This window comes from Trichosurus vulpecula, chromosome 8 (genome assembly GCF_011100635.1).
Source record: "Trichosurus vulpecula isolate mTriVul1 chromosome 8, mTriVul1.pri, whole genome shotgun sequence".
NCBI classification, from domain to species: Eukaryota; Metazoa; Chordata; class Mammalia; order Diprotodontia; family Phalangeridae; genus Trichosurus; species Trichosurus vulpecula.
In genome coordinates this window covers 31,965,030-31,985,620 of record NC_050580.1, presented here as the reverse complement: position 1 = coordinate 31,985,620, position 20,591 = coordinate 31,965,030, and the positions used below count along the sequence as shown (strand labels likewise).

General features: G+C 48.0%; 1 protein-coding gene across 1 annotated transcript; it reads right to left on the bottom strand.

The window, feature by feature from the left end:
* Positions 1 to 279: 279 nt before the first annotated feature.
* On the bottom strand, positions 280 to 20,240 carry DDX21 (DExD-box helicase 21). The gene is made up of 16 exons (XM_036734678.1): positions 20,092 to 20,240; positions 17,227 to 17,721; positions 16,369 to 16,557; positions 14,685 to 14,760; positions 13,331 to 13,509; positions 12,419 to 12,536; positions 12,100 to 12,285; positions 11,504 to 11,649; positions 9,775 to 9,924; positions 9,071 to 9,232; positions 7,216 to 7,335; positions 6,692 to 6,765; positions 5,228 to 5,387; positions 4,615 to 4,749; positions 3,382 to 3,426; positions 280 to 3,081 (listed from the first exon to the last, which is right to left on the bottom strand). The coding sequence occupies exons 1-16, from the start codon at positions 20,176 to 20,178 to the stop codon at positions 2,821 to 2,823; spliced, it is 2,583 nt and encodes an 860-aa protein (XP_036590573.1). The 5' UTR covers positions 20,179 to 20,240; the 3' UTR covers positions 280 to 2,820.
* Between the last annotated feature and the right edge of the window lie 351 nt (positions 20,241 to 20,591).

The window sequence follows — 20,591 nt, the reverse complement described above, 5'->3', positions numbered from 1 at the left end:
AGAGCCCTTGGGATATAAATTTGAACTCTGGCTTCTTTCCACTCCCCAGTGCTCCACGGGTCTTTCCCTACCCCAATGCCCAGAAGCACAGCCTGAGTCTTTGCCTCTATAAAATGGGCATAATTTCTGGCCTGTACAATATTACAGGGTGGATGCCAAATGGAGTAATGGGTACGGAATCTCCCGAGCAAATGTTTTGTTAATAATCACCCCCCCACCTTTCAGGTCTCTGCAAGGCCCTAGCTGCTGTGATACGTGGGGAAAAAAAAGGCACAGGCATTAGGAAACTAAGTTTTTATTAAGGCTTAAGACAATATCTTAGAAAATATTTACCTTCAATAATCCATTGACAGTTCCCAATTCATTACCAGATTGTATTCTAAAAATTCATTTGTAAAAAAACATTTGGAACTCAGAACACCTTCTCACACAAACTATAAATGGTGGTGAGGTCCCCAGGCCAGCTGTACTAAAGAATGTAATGTACTAGCACAAGCCCCCAGCCTTTTGTAATGAACATTCGCATTTTCCCTCCAGAAAGTCCAATTCTGCTAAGTTTAAATGCCCCCACACTAGCTTTTATATTCAAAACTGTTTTTCTTTTGTTCACTTACAGAAACATTCCTGAAAGCACAATGCTGTATACCCACAAACCACTCCCCTTTAGGATACCTCTCCAAATTCGAGGAGACACCAGTTCCAAACCTAATGCTGCTGGCTGCCTACCAAATGTTTGCCCACAGTAAGGGGGCGCATTTCTTGAACTGTAGTAAAAACCTCTCCCCACCAAGGTGGACCCAGTTAAAAGGAAAGGTGTGAAATGCTGAGAACCCTGGGCTAAAAGAGGGCTGACTCAGGGCCAGAAGCCCTGGGTTCAAGTCGGAAGCTCTGCCACATACTCAAAAGGAGGTGACCATATCAGTTACTTTCCTTCTGGGGAGTCCCCTTCATCATCTGAAAAAATAAAAGCTGGACTGCCAGGCTTCCCAGAGCACCCTGTGATGACAAGAGGGGCTCTGTCACCAAGCACCTACATTTCTGAGCCAAGCATTAGGACCCAGAATGGGAATGAGTTCAAAGGATTTCCAACATCAAAAAGTAGGTATTCAGTTGATCATGAAAATATTTGTTAAAATGGCCTTTTCATTGTTTCTGCACTAACCAGGCAGCTGAGGCTGAAGTTTCGGGAGACAAATGAGAAAAACAGGTGTCACCAAGGCTGCAGGAGGCTGTGGCAGCCCTGGAGAGCATTTGGCCCACCCCTCACCCAATGTCACTCAGAGAGTAAGCAGCAGGGCTGGGAGTCAAACCCAGCATTCCTTCCACTAAACCTGGCTGGGGTGACCTGAGGTTTGGAAGCAAAAGAAAAGCCATCAAGCTGGGGAGCAGCACAATGCCAGGCACACCAGAGGGGCTTCATAAATGCTTGTACCGCCCTCACACTGAGAGACAAGGGTTTGCAAGCCCCACACCACCAGCGACAGGCAGGACGCCCCAGCGGCTGAGACATCATCAGGGAGCCACAGAAGGCACCCAGAAGAGGGATGGAAACTGAGCCAGGGAACGCTGTTATGAGGAGGAATGGACATGAGCCAGATCATCGACCGAGCCTCCAAAGAGACTTTACAAAGCACGAAAAGTACAGTGACCCAACCAATCCCCTCTGCTGCACATCCAAGGAGTTCTCAGAACAACCTCCAGCACACAGTAGGTGCTTAGTAAATGTTTGTGGAATCAAAAGTAAATGTACACATTCTATAACATTGTAGGGTTATGGAAATTTACACGATGAGAATCAACCTAATATTTTTCCTATTACTAACAGAACCTGCTTGCCAGTCATCACTTCACCAAGTTTTATACATCCCTAAATGGTGGTTTTGAATTTTTTTTTCTCATAATCGAAAAATGTTATCTAATTTTTATTTTATCTGCTTAGCAAATCAAGATTTTTAATTTCTCCAAAATAAATAATACTTCTTTCCCAAATGGAGAAGAGTTCAAAGCCAGTAGACAAACATCTGCCTTCCTTTCTTCCCACCTGGGAATGGGCATGAATTATCTTCACACGTCTGAGATTCTAACAGATGCCTTCTGTCAAATTTGCTAGTTTTTCTTCTACCACGAAGGAAGATATGATAGAACCTGGTTAAAACCACCTGGGTCCCATGTCACTGAGGAGAATGGCTGTGATTTATTTCTGAAGCACCAAAATAGCATTAGATACACGAAAAACATGTTGTTTATGAGACATCGAACCCACGGCATTGTCAGCAGGACCCAGGCTCTAGAACAAGCTGATGCCCAATGCTCACCAATGCTATTAACCGTTAGCTGATGGCTCCCCAGGAGAATCCATTCAGCTGGTAGACTGGGAATAGCTGTTGCAAAAACAAATCTTTGGCTGTGCAAGAAAGATCCCTTGAGCTTGAGTGCCCTGGGAGCTCGTCCTCAGGGTAGAACACTACCCAGAGATACCGTAACTACCTTCCAAAGAGGGCAGAGCCTGGGCAGAAAACAGACTTGATTGACAGCACTCCACTGACATGAGTTTTTGAATGAGAACATGTGCACTGATATGCTCTCCCCAAAGAAAAGCTTCTGAAGACATGGTAGACAAACAAAAGGATGGCAAACATCCCTTTGAACGGGACGGGCCTCCGACGCAGCAAGCATCATCCCTTGCTGAGGCTGCCCAAAGGACAACAGTTGTGCTGGTGAGTGGCAGAAGGAAAGCAGGAAGCAGGCCTAAGAGTTTATAAAAGTCACTGGGGAGGGTGGTACTGTCTCTCCAAACTTAATCCTGTCCTTTTGTGCATCTTAACGATGAGAAAATGCTCTCTGAAAACTTCGCTTCTGGCCTCTATTCTGAAATTTGTCATTCCTGTTGAAGCTACCGCCACCACTCCGGCCGCCCCGGCCACCACCCCGGCCGCTGCCTCGGCCGCCACCTCGGCCACCGCCTCCCTGCCTCTGGTTGCGGAAACTGGAGAAGCCTCTGCCTTCATCAGGCTGTTGCTCCAGCTCGGGTCTCTCGGTGGCCACAGAGAGCTGCCAGCGCCTTGAGTCCTGCCATTGTTCCTGGGGAACACAAGGTATGTTTGTCCCAATTCAGTTTGTCTAGACACCATCTGAAGGAAAGCAAGCATCTCCCATCCTCCCAAAGAACACCCACCTCTACAGTCTGTGCAAACCCGAAGGTGACTTTCCTTGAATGCCAAATGCTACAGGCACTTTATGGGCACCCATCCTGTCTGCTCTGCTCACTGAGGCATGATGAGAAACTCCCCTCCCCCTACTTTGGAAAAGGACCCTATATTCCCAAGCCATTTGCTGGATCCAGAGGCTATATCCCAGCCACACTATGCCAGATGAGAATACCTGGAATGTCTTTGCTTCTGCAGCAGGGACATCAAAACAAACGCCCTGAAAAGGAAGGAACATGATGAAGAGTTTCACAAAGGGATCCTTCAGTCCCTGACAAGGCTCAGACAGATGTCTCTGCTCAGCCAGGCACAGTCCACATGTCATCTGTGTGACAGACTGAAGAGGGGAGATTTGCCGTCCAGAATACAGCGCATTTATGGAATGTAGAGGAACAATTTCTAACATGGAGCTGCTCTCCAAAGCCAGTCAAGAGAGCATGAGTGGCCCTACACATGCATCTCCTCCATAATACAGAGAGCATGGACTGCAAGAATGGAATGGGAATGGGATCTTCCAATCAAGATTCCATGAGAAAGCCACGGGGAGAGGGAAGTGCCCTGCTGTCCTGTTAACTCGTGTAATTGACATCAAGGAGAACAATGATGAACGGCAGAGGAAGCAAGCCTGGTGTGGAATGAGCTATGCTGAGGTCCTCAAGTCACGCAAGGAGGTAAGGGACAGACTCCAGAGCGTGGAGAATTTGAAGGAGGGAGGCTTGCAACCCGCACCAGCGGAACACTTGGTGCACTAGAAAAAAGACTGGTGTAGTCAAGAGCCCTGAGTTCAAAACACAGCTCTGACAGCACTTGAAGATGGTGGGCGAGTCTCCTCATACAGTGGCATCCACAGGTGCCCATGTCAACATCAGGAAGGCAAAATTGTCACAGTCTATTTTTATCGCGGAAATTTAGCTTCCTATGAAAAACCAAAACGGAAAGATCTTACCCCTTCCAGGGTAAGATCATTCAGGCCATAAAATTCGTCTCCGTACAAAGAGGTCAAATGTTGCTCTAAACATGAGCCTACAGAGAACCCTCCAGACTTCAGTCTCGATCTCAGTTCTGAATGTTCGTAGGATGCATTGACCCAAGCACGACACTCCCAGCCTTCCCCTCCTCCCCTCCACTCCCTCTTCTTGTTCCCGTCCTAGTAGGTGGGATCTAGACTGAGGTTTCTCTGGGTAAATGTCCCACTCACTGCAGATTCCCATCAATCCACTCACAAGCCCTGATTTCCCAGCTCCTGGGTGCCATGGCCAGTGTTGGGCATGCAGTGGGGATGAAGCCCCACTCACCGACTTTGCTCTTTTCAGGGACCTCAGTCAGCTTCTGTCCACGATAGGGAAGGTCTCCCACCCTGCTGCCTCCCATCTAGGGAGGCCCACATTGCCAGATGCTCCAGCCTTACCATTTTCCCCTTGAGGAAGGTCATCCGGGTCACTTTGTCATCGATCTCTTCCCCAAGCTGCTCTTTCAATCCTCTCCAGGCATAGCCAATGTTGTGCATCTCTATGGAGCACTGTAAGACCATCGTCACAAAGCCCTGAGCAGGGGAAACCAAAAAGAAATGTTAGGAAAAAGGGGGGGGGGGCAGCTAGGTGGCACAGTGAGTAGAGCACAGGCCCTGGAGTCAGGAGGACCTGAGTTCAAATCCAGCCTCAGACACATGACACACTTATTAGCTGTGTGACCTTGGGCAAGTCACTTAACCCCAATTGCCTTGCCTCCCCCTCCTCCCACAAAAAAAGAAACATTAGGCACCAGAAGCAGCTGTGACTGTCCTATTTCCAAAGGGCATTAGAAAACAGCAATTCTCTCTAAAAACAAGACACTCTTTAACAAGACACTCTTAGCAGAAAGACTGAATTATAGACTTTTTTAAAAAATGCACACAAGCGATTTACTTCATGTACAGAACACAAGCAAACTTCACAGAAGACAGAAACCACAGGACACGATGATATGAACCAGGCCAATCTCCCCCCACCTCAAAGGTGACAATCAGACTGCAGGCAGCTCACCACATCAGAGTTGATCAAGGATCGCTGTTCAACGGTGGTCGCCCCCGAGATGTGAGCTAATGCTGCAGCCAAGGCTTCCACGGCCCCCTTCTCATCAATCAGTTTCTGAGCTGTCTGTCTGAAGTTGTTAATGGCTGCAGGAGGCACCGAGTCAAGAAACCTAGGAAGTCACCAAGAGCAGATGATTTTCAGGAAGGCTAGGATCTAGAATCATAAACAGCTGGCCTTTGTCTTGCACTGTGACATCTACAATGCGCTTTATACACATCACCTCCTCTGGGCCCAACCACAACGTCATGACTCAGGTGTGACTATTCTGGTCCCCATTTTAGAGATGAGGAAACTGAGAGACCTGAGCGGGTGACTCTCAGCCCATGGTCACCCAATCAATAACTCCCATTGGCAGGGGCTCTCCTGACTTCTAGTGCTGGCTCTTTGCCCTACCCCAGTACACAGCCTCTAGAGAACACCCGAAGCTAAAGCAATCCCACTTTTTATCCCCAGAGAGGCTGGATAATACAACTGCAGTACTCCCAGGCTAACTGCACATTTTAACCTTGAGGCCACTGCACCCATGTAACGGTCCTAGATAAAGGGGAAAGAGCCTGCACCACCACCTGGCACACCTGGCGAGCTGTTTATAAATACATCCATCCAGAGTATCTCACACTGAGGAGGCCTCTCCCACCTCCTTATTCACAGCTCTCTTCTTTCCTGCCCTGCACGAGCATTCCCAAGCCTCAACTATGCCCCACCCCCCATCTCTCTGCCTGACTGCCACAGAATCCCTGCTAAACTACGAAGCAGTTGTTAAGTGATCATTAAAGACACTAATCTAACAAATGAACCTTCCATGAGCTATCTGGATTTCAACATGGAATTCAAAAGTGATATAAAATGGTAGGTTGACACTTTTGGCAACCGTCCCCAGGCAAGACCTGAGAAGGGCACATAGACATACAGAGATACAGAGAAGTCTATGTACAGATGCAGCGAGGGACTTCTGCCTCTGACAGTCCCTAGCGTGACCCTCCCACCCCCCAGGACATTCCCTCACTGCTTCCTGGCTCAGGAGTTCAGCCAGACTTCGCCTGCCAAATGACCAAGAACCTGAGGTAGCCCCTCTGTACCTCCTCATGAGGTAAGTGGATAAAGCAACACTTAACATGACACCCACACAGGGCAGCCAATTCCTGGGATGGCCTAACTCTCTACCAGTAGAATGGGACCCATCTTAGGTAGTAATCATTCTAAAAACTCTTGCCTTCAAGATCACCTTGATCTCTCCTCCAGCTAACTGCTTTTATTTATTTCTTTGCAAAAACATCAGACTCAGTTTCCCAAATTCTCCAACACTGAATCCTCCCTTATACCAAAGAATATTGGAGGCAACAAAAAACCCCAACAACTAAATAACAATGAGCGACCCTTAGGACAACAAACACCCCCCAGGCCCATACACACCTGATGGCATCTTTGCTGGAGGCTTTAATTATTTCAGAGGCACTAGGAACACCCACACGTTTGAATGTGATCCCCTACAAGACATCAGATCAGAACAGACACAGTGTTAGCTTTCTCTCAATCATGAGCATCACCCAAAGGAGCTGGGCTGTGATGGGAACACTCTTATCTCCACTGTCTCCTACACAACACACAGTTCTTAACTCAGGCAAATGTCAAGCTGTACCCACCAACACCCCACCCCAGAAAACAGCTTTCAGCAGCTAAGACGGCCACTCTGTAGCTGTGAATTTGAATGCCCAAGCTGCTGGCAAAATGAACAACAAAGGTTCTCCTGACTGGCTCCAGATCACAGGATGACACAAAAGAGTCAACGTTCATTTGTGTAACCACCAGTTTTTAGTGATCCTGCCTGAAGGCTGGAGGATGAAGGAGGCTGGCCCAGGTGTCCGAGGGCTGGATCATCCCCTGCCCCCGGGGCTACTGTGATGTCTAGCAGCCTGACAAGAGGCACACACACTCACCGCCTGCCGTTCCACCTGCGCTAGCTGGTGTTGCTCCTTCTTCTGATAAAAGCAAATGCAGATCCCGGTCCGTCCAGCTCGACCCGTCCGCCCTGAACGATGAATGTAGGACTCCACATCCTAGGGCAATAAAATGGAGAACTGACATTTGGAAAAAAGGGGAATATCTCCAAGCAACAGCTCACAGAGAACCAGCAGATGAAGAAAAAAATGGCATCCTAATTAGGTGATCCCAACAGCACGAATGAGCAAACTGTTTTACAAAAACCCTTAGTCACTTGAGAGTTTTAATGACACTGTTTTCTATCGAAGAAAATAAAAGCAAACATTTCTTAGAGCTATAAAGCAAAAGAATTTGTATGTGATTATTTTAAGGCTTATTAACTCATACAACTGTTAATATCACACTAAAGTAAACCTACAGACTTTCAGGGGTTGTGCTTTTAAAAAAGTAACCAAGGCAGACCCAATTCTCAAGGGACAAGGACTCAATGTTTGTAAAACTAGAAATCAGTCTTAGTGAGACTAGGTTCAGACCAGGGTCTTCTTACATCACAGACCACAGAGAAACATAACCAAGATATAAAAGATCACATTATGAACAAATTAGAGGAATAAAGAGGAGCTGCCTTCCACAAAGATGGATGGGGAAACTTCCTGACCAGACAGAGAAGCATTAGGTCACAGGACCTAGAAAATGGATAATTCTCATTTCATAAAACTGAATGGTTTTTACAAACAAAATCAATGCAGTTAAAATGAGAAGGTAAACGGCGAACCAGGAAAACCAAGGCGTACGGGGAACAGATGAAAAAAGAGAGAGTGCCCCTAAGTCTTCTGTAGCACTCGGCACAACAGGAGTTTTATCTTCCACAGGGTGAACGGCTGAAGAGTATGCACAAGTAGTTCTGAAAAGAGAAGCTAACTATCAACAGCAATACGGAAAAAGTGCAACAATCCCTAATAACTAGAAAATTGCGAATTAAAACTCTTGAGTTTTTACCCCACAACCATCAGACTGGCAAAGATAAAAAAAGAAGAGGAAACAAAACAACTATCAGCCGTGCTGGGGAACGTTAGGCAAATTAATGCTGTTTGTGAAACTGTGAACAGGTCCGTCTATTCTGGAAAACAATTTGGAAATGCCCCCCTGAGTCAGTGAAGTGCGCCTGCACACACGGCCTTGCTCTGGCCTTAGCTCCACTAGGCACAGGCCCCAAAAGAGGTCAAAGATGTACACAAGAAACTTGAAAGCAAAAGCATGGAAACTAAACATGTGCTCATCATGTGGGGAACGGCTGAACAAATGGAATATGACTGAAGAAAGGGAGAGATCGGAGAAACCTTGGAAAAATGGTCTGACGACGCAGAGTGAAGAGAATCCTCTCTACAGTGGCACCAGCACCCACGACTGCAGTGCCCGGCAAGGCCAGCTTCTCCCCACCTCCTACCAGAGAGGAGACGGACGGAGGTGCAGAATGACACGGGCATTTGGGGAAGTGCCCGATGCATGAATCCGTGCTGCTGAATGGCGTTGGGTGTTACAGGGGGGTCTTTTTAGGAGAAGGGAGGGGGGCACAACTAGTGCAGAAAGAAAAAAGCATCAGTCAAGTCTGAAAAATAATGACAGAAGAGGTTCAGAGGGACACAGACCAGCAGAGGAGCGGACAAGCCTGGTGACATCATGATCCACTTAACATCCACAATTCCACTTCATATTCATTCCTCTCTTCTCTTCATATACAGTAATGTTCGTGCTCGTTGGTGTTTGTCAAGTTCAGAAAAGCAAAACCCAAAAGTCTCTATTCTACAATTAGCCAAATCAGAAAGAAGGAAGCGGCAGTGCAGCCCCTACCTTTGGAGGAGAGCTCTGTATAACCAGGTCCACCTCAGGGATGTCCAAGCCCCGAGCCGCCACGTTAGTCGCCACCAGGACACCAAATTTACCATTCCGGAAGCCCTGAAGGGTGATTTCCCTTTGTTTCTGTGGAATGTCTCCGTGCAACGACTGGGCATCCTGACAAATAAAACAAACCAGGTCTGAGTAAGGAACCGAAGAACTGGAATTGCTAACATGTTTAAATAGCTGAATTTTCACACAGAGCCCCAAAGTACCCAGGCCCGTCACAATTTCAGTCAGAAAATTACAAACAGAAAAATGTGTGTAAGTTCCCTGGCACATTCATTACCCAATGGCCAGTTGTAATCATACACTCCAACAGGGCACAGTGACAAGGAGATAAGCAAACCAGCCAAAGGGGAAAGGAAAGCGCCTACAGCCTGGAAGTTGGGACCAAGATTCAAGTTCTGTGGCTCTGATCTTGCTGTAGGGCCCCCTCTATCTCTGACATGGGATCCCATGAAGAATGCTGTCTGCTCTGCCAGGAGTGTCCTGGTATTTCCTACATCCACCATGTTGGCAGTTGGAGATGGAAACACAGCAGCCCCACCTCAGAGGCCCCGAAGGGAAACCTCTGTGGTCGCTCATTCCTATTCAGTCGTTTCTTGGGTGGCAATGGGAACTCCTGTCCACTTCCCAGGCCAGGGATCACTTCCTACCTGCTTTATTGATTCATTCAGGGAGAGCTCCTGAGCCTCCTTCTTTGTCTCACAGAAGATAATGGTCCGCCCATGACTCCCACTGTAGACCTGGATGACATCGCCGATGACTGCTGCCCTCTGAGACCAGTGACAATTGATGGCCAAATGCTTTGAGAAGGAGAAAAAGGTCATCAACGCCTCGTCTGAGGGGATGCAGAGGCCAGCTACTAGTCACAGGGAGCTGAGTGGCTGGACAGTCATTAGAGCACGAGGGCAGGGACTGATTGTCTTATGTCACTCTTTGTATCCCCCACATTAAGCACAGCACCTGGCACATAGTAGGTATGATAAATAATATATGAATGACTGGTAGATTGCTACTCGCAGCTCTCGAAGAAGAAAAAATCTTTGTGCAGAACCAAGTTAGACGGTACCCTTACTCCATTATAGGACCCCACTAAGAAAATGGGAGGGAAGAAGGGAGCAGCTGGAGCTGGCATTCTTAGGCCTGTCTGTGTCCTGGACCCCTGTGGCAGTCTGGTGAAGCCTACAGACCCTCTTCAGAAAATCACAAAGGGAACCAATGACGGAAATGCAGTTATCAAATACAAAATACAAATTTCCAGCCCCCAGGATAAAACGTCTAAGCTTCCCACACACACACTGCTACTTCCAAAGAAGTAGGTGGTAGGCAACAAGAAAAGAGACCCCCCAGGCCCCCTGACTGCAGAAAGCAGGCCCTACTATGCCCCTTCTGATGGCTGATTGGATGAGGAAAATGCGCGCTGCTGCATGGAGGTGGACGGCAGGCGGCGTGCCTGGCACCTGAAGAGGCCACCCGAGGCCTCCCCCAGGACTGTTGGCATCATCTAGATTTAGAGTATCAGGGCAAAGGAAAGTGACAACAAGCTCTGTCTGGGGCTTCCTCACGTTTTAAAAAAGGGGCTCATCTGCTGAACTAAGGACTAGTTTAATTTTCTTCCACTTCTTTTTTCTTTTCAAACCTTAAGATAGCATTCTATAAAGGCTACCTCCTCAGATTCCTCATCTGTAAAGGGGGAACATAACGCCTACAGTCCTTAGCTCCGACCTCCCAGGGCTATAAAGCCCTTTGTCTATCTGAACTATCAGTCAGGACAACGCAGATGTCACTAGGAGAACATTCGCACCCCTTGCCCCAAACAACCCAGACCCCTCTAAGTCAGAGCTAAATACAGATGGAAGCGCCATCATGTCCACAACTCCCTTGGAGTTCCCCTGACCACCCTTTCTGGTCTCTTCCTTCCCCAATTGTTTCAAGAGCCTGTATCTCCCATCTCCAAGGAAGAATGTCCTCCAAGAGGCGATCACTTCTAGTTGCCTCCAGGTAAAGGTACAATGCAGTAATCAAGTCGAGGCAGAACCATGTGCCAAAGAGAAGCCACAAAGCCATGAAATTTAAATCAAACACTAAGAACTTCATTGGCCCTTAGACTCTGGAACCCAAAACAAGAAAAGATGACCTTTCTATTTCTGTTCTCAGGAGTGGTTTTGTTTTGTCTGCAGCCTTGTCCAAAGTCTGTTCTCGTCACTGCTAACACCAACAAGGCCCCATCACTCACCTCCACGGTGACGGCGGCCTTGTCCAAAGTCTGTTCTCGTCACTGCTAACACCAACAAGGCCCCGTCACTCACCTCCACGGTGACGGCGGCCTTGTCCAAAGTCTGTTCTCGTCACTGCTAACACCAACAAGGCCCCATCACTCACCTCCACGGTGACGGCGGCCTTCTGCGTCTTCTTCCCAATGAGGTCAACTTGCTCATAAGTAGACTTCATGTATTTCTTAGCAACATCGTAGACCCAGTGAGGACAAGTCGCAGAAAAAAGCAACGTCTGGGGGTTGTCTTCTGAATCTTTAAAAAGCAAAGAATCCTCGGTGATTCCATGGTGGGGACTCAGACCCTTGCTTTCCTTAAAGCCTGCGTGAGGCTTCAGCACTAAATGAGGAGGCCTGACAGAGAACTCTAACCCAGCACAGTAAGGTGAACAGTAGGCAGGTGACCCCTGACAAACGCTACTCAGAGCAGGTGAATGAAACAGCAAGAAGATGCCTCAGAAATGACCCAGTCCAATCTCTTCTCTTCCCCCCCACCCAAAGGTCTTGCAGACTCCACACCAGGACACCCACACAAATAAGGAGCATAGGCACCCACCATTTAGGCCTCAGGTTGTGTCCCCAAAATAACCAAAAACCACACCTTTAGGGCTCACATAGGGCTGAACTCCTCATTCCCACCCTGATGTGGTTTCTGGGCTACCTTCGAGTACCATCCCAGGCTCTTGTGGATGCCGTTCTTACTTACCTTTCTTATAAGCCACGGTTAAAATTTCCTCCACCTGCTCAGCAAAGCCCATGTCCAGCATCTGGTCCACCTCGTCCAGCACAACATGCTGCACCTTGGTGAGGTCAAGTCGGCCATTCTGCAGATGGTCTTTGATGCGACCCGGAGTGCCCACCAAGATATCAATTCCTCTCCGAATGAGATCAACTGTCAAGTAACCACCAGAAAGCCATTGGTATTGGGGCTCCTTTTGCCTCCAGGCCCGATCCCAGCACCAAAGGACCCCAGGTGAACACAAGAGTCACCTCCTTCTTCCCCCATCCCCCTTGTTTGTACGCACTCTGGCCGTTATAGGGAGTTCCTCCATAGAAACAAGCCACCGTCAACTTCTTGGTGATATCGCTGAAGTCTTTGCTGACTTGGATCGACAGCTCCCGCGTTGGGGCCAGGACCAGGATCTAGGCAAGAAAATTCAGGTCTGAGCCCAACCGTGACAACTGTGCCCAACAAACCAAAACCTCGACAGGACCCCATTAGCCAAACTGCCTGCTCTCTCTTCTACGGCAGTAAGGTTCACCCCCACCCAAGCCAGCCCAGGCAGAGAAGAGGCTATGATCGAGGAGAGGAAGAAGCCTTGAGGAAGCACCTACAGGGTGCGAGCTATCCTCTCATGTCGCTGTCACAACAACCCTGCTGTTACTGGCCCCCTTTTACAGATGAGGCAAATAGCAGCTCAGTGACTTGCCTAGGGTCACACAACTACTAAGTGTCAGACGCTAGATCTGAACTCAGGTCTGCCTAAGACCAAAGCTGAGCCACCAAGACGCTAGGAAATCAGTGCAGTGAGTCAAGAGCAAGAATTGCGGATGTCAGGCCCCTGTTGGAGCCTTGGTGTGACCTCCTGCCCTCCTCTGGTCCTTCTAGTCATGCTCTTTTTCGCCATCTCTACCAGCCCCACTAGTCAATGCAGCCCCAGGTCCTTGAAGCAAAGAAGCAGCTGCACCTCCAGATGTGAGGCCCCTGGCAGCCACTGGGAGGCTCAGGTTCTCCCTACCCACAGAGTGGTGACCAGCTCATGCCTGATGACCCTGCAGGGGGTCTTCCTCTAACACCCCTCATATTCATCTTTTTTTTGAGCATTTACTGCACAGAAGAGTGTATTTTCAAGAGGGTTTCCATTAGCAACAACTAAAAACTGACCAGGACAAGGCTGTAGCCATGAAGCCTCTGTGGGCAGCTGCGCTGTGGTTACCTTTGGTGCACGGCCTCTTCCTCGGGGCTGAGAGTCTCCCTGAAGTTTTTCAATTAAGGGGATGGCAAAGGAGAATGTCTTCCCCGTCCCTGTCCGGGCTTGGGCTATTAAATCTTTCCCACTAGATACATGATGAAACGTCTTCGCTTGTATAGGAAACAGGTAGGTCACTCCACGGGCTGGGAAAGAATCCAATTAATTTTTAAAATGACATTGCAATACAACAGAGACACCTACCAGGAGCTGCACCTCAAGGTCATTCCTCGACACACCACCTACACTTCTGGTAAATGGCAATCATGTGAGTTCATTCTTTCAAAATCATTATAGGCTTATTACTAAAACCTCCCACAAGAACGCCTGCTTTCTAACAATGGTGGTGGACTTAGGATAGAGTTGGGCGGTGTGAATGACTGGCGATCTAAATCCCTGGAGACATCCAAACCAAGGAAATGAAGGCTTGAGCCAAGAGCTGCACATGCCCCAACTCTGCAGACCCTCGCTCTGGTTCCCCTCAGGATCCTGCTGGCCTAAGATATTCTTAGGGCCTTTTCTTCTTTCATGTCCAGAGTGAGTGTGTACTCTGCTCTGGGCCCTTCCAGGGCTTCTGGGGAATTAGAAAATTGCCATGAAAACCTAGGAACAGGGAGCTTGTTTTCCTTTGCAAAAAAAAGAAAAGACATGCACAGGGATTTTGAAAGAACTTGTTGAAGCCAATGCTAAGGCCATTTCTGCTCCCACCCTCTGCCCCAGGTTTCCTGCTCCCTCTTATGTCCTATCTCCCAGTTAGACTGTCTGCTCCTAAGAAAAGAAGCCACATTTCTGCATGGCTTTGTATTTCCCAGGCTTAGCAGAGGGCCTGGCACACAGGAAGCTCTTAACAGAGGCGGCCTGACCTGTTTGGGTGACTTCTATTGCCTACTGCCAGACCTTTGATAACTTTCCAATTCTACCAGCAACGAATGCATTACCCTGTGTCTCCCACTCCCCAATTTTGTGGGTGCAGGAGGGACTTCACAGCTGTGTTTCACACACAGATTTAGAAGTCACCTAGTCCAAGCTCTCATTTTACAGACGAGGAGAACTGAGGCCTGGGGAGGGGATGGGAAGTGGCCACAGTAACTTACACCTCCACTGTATCTGCCATTTTCTACTACCTGAGGACTATTGAAGCAGATGCTCCCAGATGAAATATACCCCCCAAATTCTTACTTCCTTTATTAGAAGACCTGGGATTTTAAGGGACCTTACCCTACCTAGATTTTTACTAAAGCACCTCAAAAGAGAGACCATTTTAACAATGAAGACAATCTCTTTCCCAACAAGATACTAATTTAGCAGCAAATAAAATTACCTTTGAGGAGTTGAATCGTCTCTTCAGAGATGGGGAAATTAGAGAAAGCTCCTTCTTTCTGCTCTTCAGATAACTCCTATTAAATTAAAGAGCACATCAAAAGCAGGATAAATGAAACCAATGGCTTCCTATATCAGTAACACAGTCTGTACCCAAGAAACAAAGCTGAAGAAGGGAATTCCTTCATTTAGGCCATGAGATATACAGACTTTGCTTTATCGTCCAAAGGTGGAGAAATAGTGCATCCTCGTTACAAAAACCAGACACTTCTAGAACATGACACACACATAAGAGAAATAAGCCCTTTGAGGACAAGGACTGTTTTGTCTCCATTCCCCCAGACCTGGCACATGGCAAATATCTGTGGATTAATTTAATACAATGGATATACTAAGGTCCCCAAAACATTATTACTAAAGGTCAGTCCTACTCAAAGGAGAACCATTATGAACCATTCAAAACCAACTAACTGCATAAATACACTTCAAAGATTGTTATTTAGCAAGCTATATGTCAATTTACAAGGGAAGAATAGACAAAAAATATAAAGAACCTACAAGAAAACTTTTATGAGATATTTGGACTTGGAAAACCCCCCACGAAGATGCTTTTAAAAAGCAAGCCAGAACTGGTTTCCAGGAGACAAGTGTTGGCTATTTTTGCTTACCTCAAGGCAAAACTATCCATCAATCAAGAAATATTATCAGGTACCACTATATGCCAGGTAGTAGAGATACAAAGACACAAGTGAAACAGTCTGACCTCAGGGGGTTTCTATTCTATCTGGGGACATAGTCAGACAGACACACACAGACGTAGACACACACACAGACACACACACACACACGGTAATCCGGGGGAAGACCCAAGGAGGGGCTTATAAAGGCCAGTAAAGCTGGTGCTTGAGCCCAGTGGTCCCTCATGGCAGAGGTAAGGTGGGGGTGGGGAGCCTGCTTGGGCCAAAGCACCTAGGAGGCAGGAGGCATGTCACAGATAAGGATCCCAGCAGGCCAGTCTGGCTGTACTGAGAAGCACAGGAAGGGGAATGTGTAGCTCAACAACAGCATGGGAAGAGAGCTGGGAATCACCACCAGAGGCATCTGAACTTGATCCCAGAAGCAATAAGCAGCCATTGGAGTGACTCGAGAATATGCACAAACTAAAAAACTGGTAACGGAAGCTGTCCCAAAATGGCTTTCTCAAAAACCCATGTTTGACATCCTCCTACTTTCCAGACATGCTTCCTTTAAAGATAAGGCCTCTGCAACTAGATTCGCCAAGGCATAACGAGATTCAAGGACCTGACCAAAATAGAAGCGTAGGACAGTCACCTGAAGAGCCCACCAAATCTTAAGGACCATTTAGGGTTCTCCCATAACCTGTTCCATGACATGGCCCCACTAGGTATCTGATGAAGCCAATGGGCTTTTTCCATAAAATGTTCTCTAAGTAACTGAACGAAACGCCCAATTTTAGTTAAGGGTTAATGAAAACCAAGTTGATGTATTTTTCCCCACCCAACTTCACAGATTCAAGGTTAAGAACCCCAGCTCTAGGACAATGAAGATTGGACTAGGGTACAAGAGGGCTGGGGGAGAGGAGGGAACATGAATCAGAATCTCAGGGATTAATTCTCCACATCTAAATTCTACCCCTAAAAAATGCCTAAAATGTCCAGACATACCTCAGTGTCTTCAGATTTGGAATCTTTCTCATTTCCCTTCTTTTCATCTTTTTTGGGTTTCTCCAACTCTTCTTCATCATCATCATCTTCCCCTCCTTCAAACTGTTTTGTCAGTCCAGCTTGCAACTGGGATTTTACTCCTTTAGAACTAAGAGCATGGCTTTCTACTCCTTTACGAAGATCATTTCCCTAAAGGAACACATATTAGGCATATAAATTAATTCAATCTTAAAGCAAAAACCAAAAATATGTAACTAAGCAACAGTACAACAATCTTAAAAGCATCCAATCAGTCCCTTCTCTTACAGGCGCTGTCCTCCCCAAGAAGAGCTCCAGCGAAGGTGCCAGGCTACACCAATCCAGGAGCAAGGCAAAGTGTGGAGACCCCCAGACCTGGCCTAAACTTCTGGTTGGGCATGTCTCCTCTCCTCTCTGGCTCCACAGTGGGGGTGTACCACCCCTACAACAGCCCTGCTCTCTTCCTTCCATGTTAAGAGCTATCAAATCCATCAAGAAATTTTTTTCTCTTCTTTTAAAGCAGCTCCACCTTAAGAGACTTAGTTTTGAAACAAGAAAACCCAGCAACTCACAGAGAGATGGAGGGATTAGTTCACATTTGGCACTTCCACTTAAGAAGGCCTAGGGTGTCAAGGGGGCAGAGAGAGAGAGGGCAGGAAGAGGACAGGCTTCAGGAACATACACTACAATAGCCAGAATAAGGGGCCTTGGGCTCCCTGGCTTCTGTTCTGCTCAGACCATATCTGGAGTAGAAATTTATTAACTAGAGCCAACAAATAAAAAAAAAAACAACCAACCAATTACCCACCACTATCCTGCCTGGTGAAAACACCACCTCACCTGCTCAGCCTCGCTGTCACTTTCTTCACTGGATGACTCCGCTGAATCAGAATCAGAAGCACGCTTGGAGTGGGGCACTCCATTACCCACTGATGCCTTCTGCAGCTTTGGCCTTGTCTCTCCTGTGTCTCCATTTACTTCTCCCTCCTTCTTCTTGGCCTTCTTGGGTTTCTCAGAAAGCTCTTCTTTCTCTTTGCTCTTTTTGGCCTTAGAGCAGACCTCATTGCTAGAGACCTCCTCCTTCTCTTTCAGCCTTTTGGGCTCCTCCACAGACCCCTCCTTGCTCTTTTTGGCCTTTTTGGGCTTAGGGGAAGTATCTTCCTCATCCTCTGGGGGATGTTCTTTCTTCTTGGCTTTTTTGGGCTTTGGAGAAATGACTTCTTCTGGAAGCTCCTCCCTTTTAATCTTCTTGGGCTTAGGGGAATCAAGCTCCTCAGTCTCTACCTTGCCTTTCTTTTCCAGTCTCTCATTTTTTGATTTCTCTTTTTTATCTTTCTGCAAAATTCAAAGATAAATACACAAAAAAGACATGCATTAAGTCCAAAATCTACTTAGTTTTAACTAACAAATATCTTCATTCCTTCATTTACAAATGCTAAACATAGCAAAGAAAAGTTAACTGCACCTGGCCATCTAGTTAGAATCCTAGGTCTACAACTGGAAGAGATGCTAGAGACCATCTGGAGCTACCTCAGCTCTCGAATTTTACAAATGAGGAAACTGATGATCGGAGAAGTTATGTCACTTCTCTAAGGTCACAGAATTTAAATTCAGGTACCCAGTACCCCAACTCCAAGCTCAGGGACATCCTCACTGAACCATGCCGCCCTCCCCTCCTTCAGTAATTCTTTTGTGCTGTTTGATCCCTCTGCAACCCCATTTAGAGTTTTCTTGGCAAAGATACTGGAGAGGTTTGTCATTTCCTTCTCCAGCTCACTTTATAGATGAGGAAATATGAAGCAAATAGGGTGAAGTGACTTACCTAGGATCACCCAGCTAATAAGTATCTGAGGCCACATTTGAATTCAGGTCTTCCCAACTCCAGGCCTGGGGCTGTACCCGCTGCACCACCTAGTTGCCCAACCTTTCTCTAGCTACTCTTTTGAGGGGCAAGAGAGAAAAGAGTGGGAGAGAAAGCCCACCCAGGGCATTTAACTATCCTTTACCACCCTCAATCTAGGAGAGTGCTGGGAAATGAAACAAAATCTATCAGTCCCATTTTTCTACCGCCTTGTTTTATTTTGGAGATTACACTGCAGTCAAGAGCTGCATAAATCAGACTAACAGGTGATAACGCCCCAGAGGACAGTGTAGTCAGCTGCTCAGACACACCACAAATGTTGAGTTTATTAGGAAGAAAAGTCATTGACACCGGTAACTCATCTTGACAGATTTTTTTCAATTGTGACAATTCGATTCTGTAACATAATTTTATACCGAAAGAGGTATAAAATATCTAACCCCCAACCTACCTTGTCCGGATACCTGAGGGATAAACCAGGTGATGTACAGAAAAACACTTTGTACTCCTGACTGGAGCAAAACCACAGAATTCCAAGTTATTGGTAGTAATCAAATTTTCCTAATCTTTTCCAATTCATAATCTATATGGAAAAATAGATCAAACACTAATGCTAAACTTCTAACAATCTTACTGGAGATGTGAATCCTCCGGGAAAATACTCTACCCCCAGCTCATGCTATCATTTCAGCACTGGGATGCCAAGAAGCACACCAAGGTGCCCTAACCACAACTCACTCGAAACGTGATTTTAAAGAAACGTTACTTCACAAAAGTTAGAATTCTACAGTAAGAAATGGAAATCATTTAAGCAATAATCGTGATCTCTGAGCACATCTGCAGCCCAAAAGAGCATGCCATTGTTTTAAGTGGGTATAACATAATGTCTTTACCTGACTCACCTTCTAGGAAAGGTCCCTGCTCCCCTTTACCTGTGGTCTTTTCCATTACAATTAAAGTCTCTGAAGGGACCTCTTTGTTTTCCTATGTTTGTATCCCCAGCACAGTGCCTGCAGCATGGGAAGCGCTTAGTAACTAAGGGCTCTATGTATGGATAATTAGGGCTATTTCTGCCTTTTCTTGGTATCCCCACACAGCAAGTGACCAATACGCGCTCCATCTACAAGTCTTTTCTCTTTTGCCCCGCGCATACAAGTCCTGAATGGATGCTGCGGAGCTGGCCGGCTGCGCGGGCCCGTCACGCACGCTTGCTCCAGCGGCAGAGAGGGGCCGGCCCCCCAGCCCCTCCCTAGACCCCGCCCCAGGACGGCCGCTCATTGGGCAGCAGCTCCAAGCCAGCACCGTGACGTGGGGCATCCCCGGGGCAGCCGGAGCACGTGCAGGCAGCTACCGGACGCCGGGTCCGGCCCGAGTCGCCCTGGGGGGCCGGGGGCAGGAGGGGGTTAACCGCAATGGTGATGACAGCCGGCACCTCCTGGGCGCCTTACAGCCGTTGGCCCGCGGGAGCCTCACTCACTCGGTTAAGTGAGGACATTGTGTTACACCCACGTAAAACGCACCCGCAGCCACCAGTGACCGCGGTGGGCAGTCTCCTCCACTGTAACGGCCCCCAGGCCCACCCGTGACCCCGCGATCTGGGATCTTGGGCCCCTTCGCCTCCCTGGACCTCAGGGCCGCAAAAAGCAGTTGGGGGCTGGTACCGGAGGTCTCTTGTAGCTAGGGGTCTGGGTCGCTAAGGGTAAACTTAGGTCCAGAGGCTTCAGGAATCCCTGAGCGCCGAGCCCGGCCACGGCTGCACGTGGAGCCGGCGCCGGGAGGCACCCCACCCAGTACCCCTCTCCCCCCACCCCAGATTGAACCCCCTCTTCCCTCCCCGCCCGCACCTTTTGCTTGTGCTTCCGCGTCTGCTCCGTCGCCTCCATGGACGCCTCCGACTCGACTTCGGCCTCTGACAGAAGCTTACCCGGCATAATCCTCTGGCCGCGAGCTCACACCACTACCGACAACCGCGTGGAAAGGAAGCAGAGAGCCGGCAACGTCACTTCCACAGAGGCCGGAAGCAGGAAGCGGGGGCGCACTCCCGGAGACCAGGTGAGGGCTCCGGGCTCCCGGAAGTGCCGGAGGAGGAGCTGGGATCTGCGCTCGCGCATGCGCTCTAGACTCTGCGGCCTTCTTAGGGTCTGAACCTCACTCCCATCTGGGGCGGTGCACGATAAGGGTCAGTCCTTCCAGGCCCCCTCGGCCCCCTCGATCCCCCGGTCTTCCCTGCGGCTACAAGGCGCCTAATATCTTAGGACTTGAAAACACGACGCAAACCGTAGACTAGTAAATATGCGTGGGCGGCTTAGGCTCCTCCCAGGGCCAGAGCTGACAGCTGGGAGAG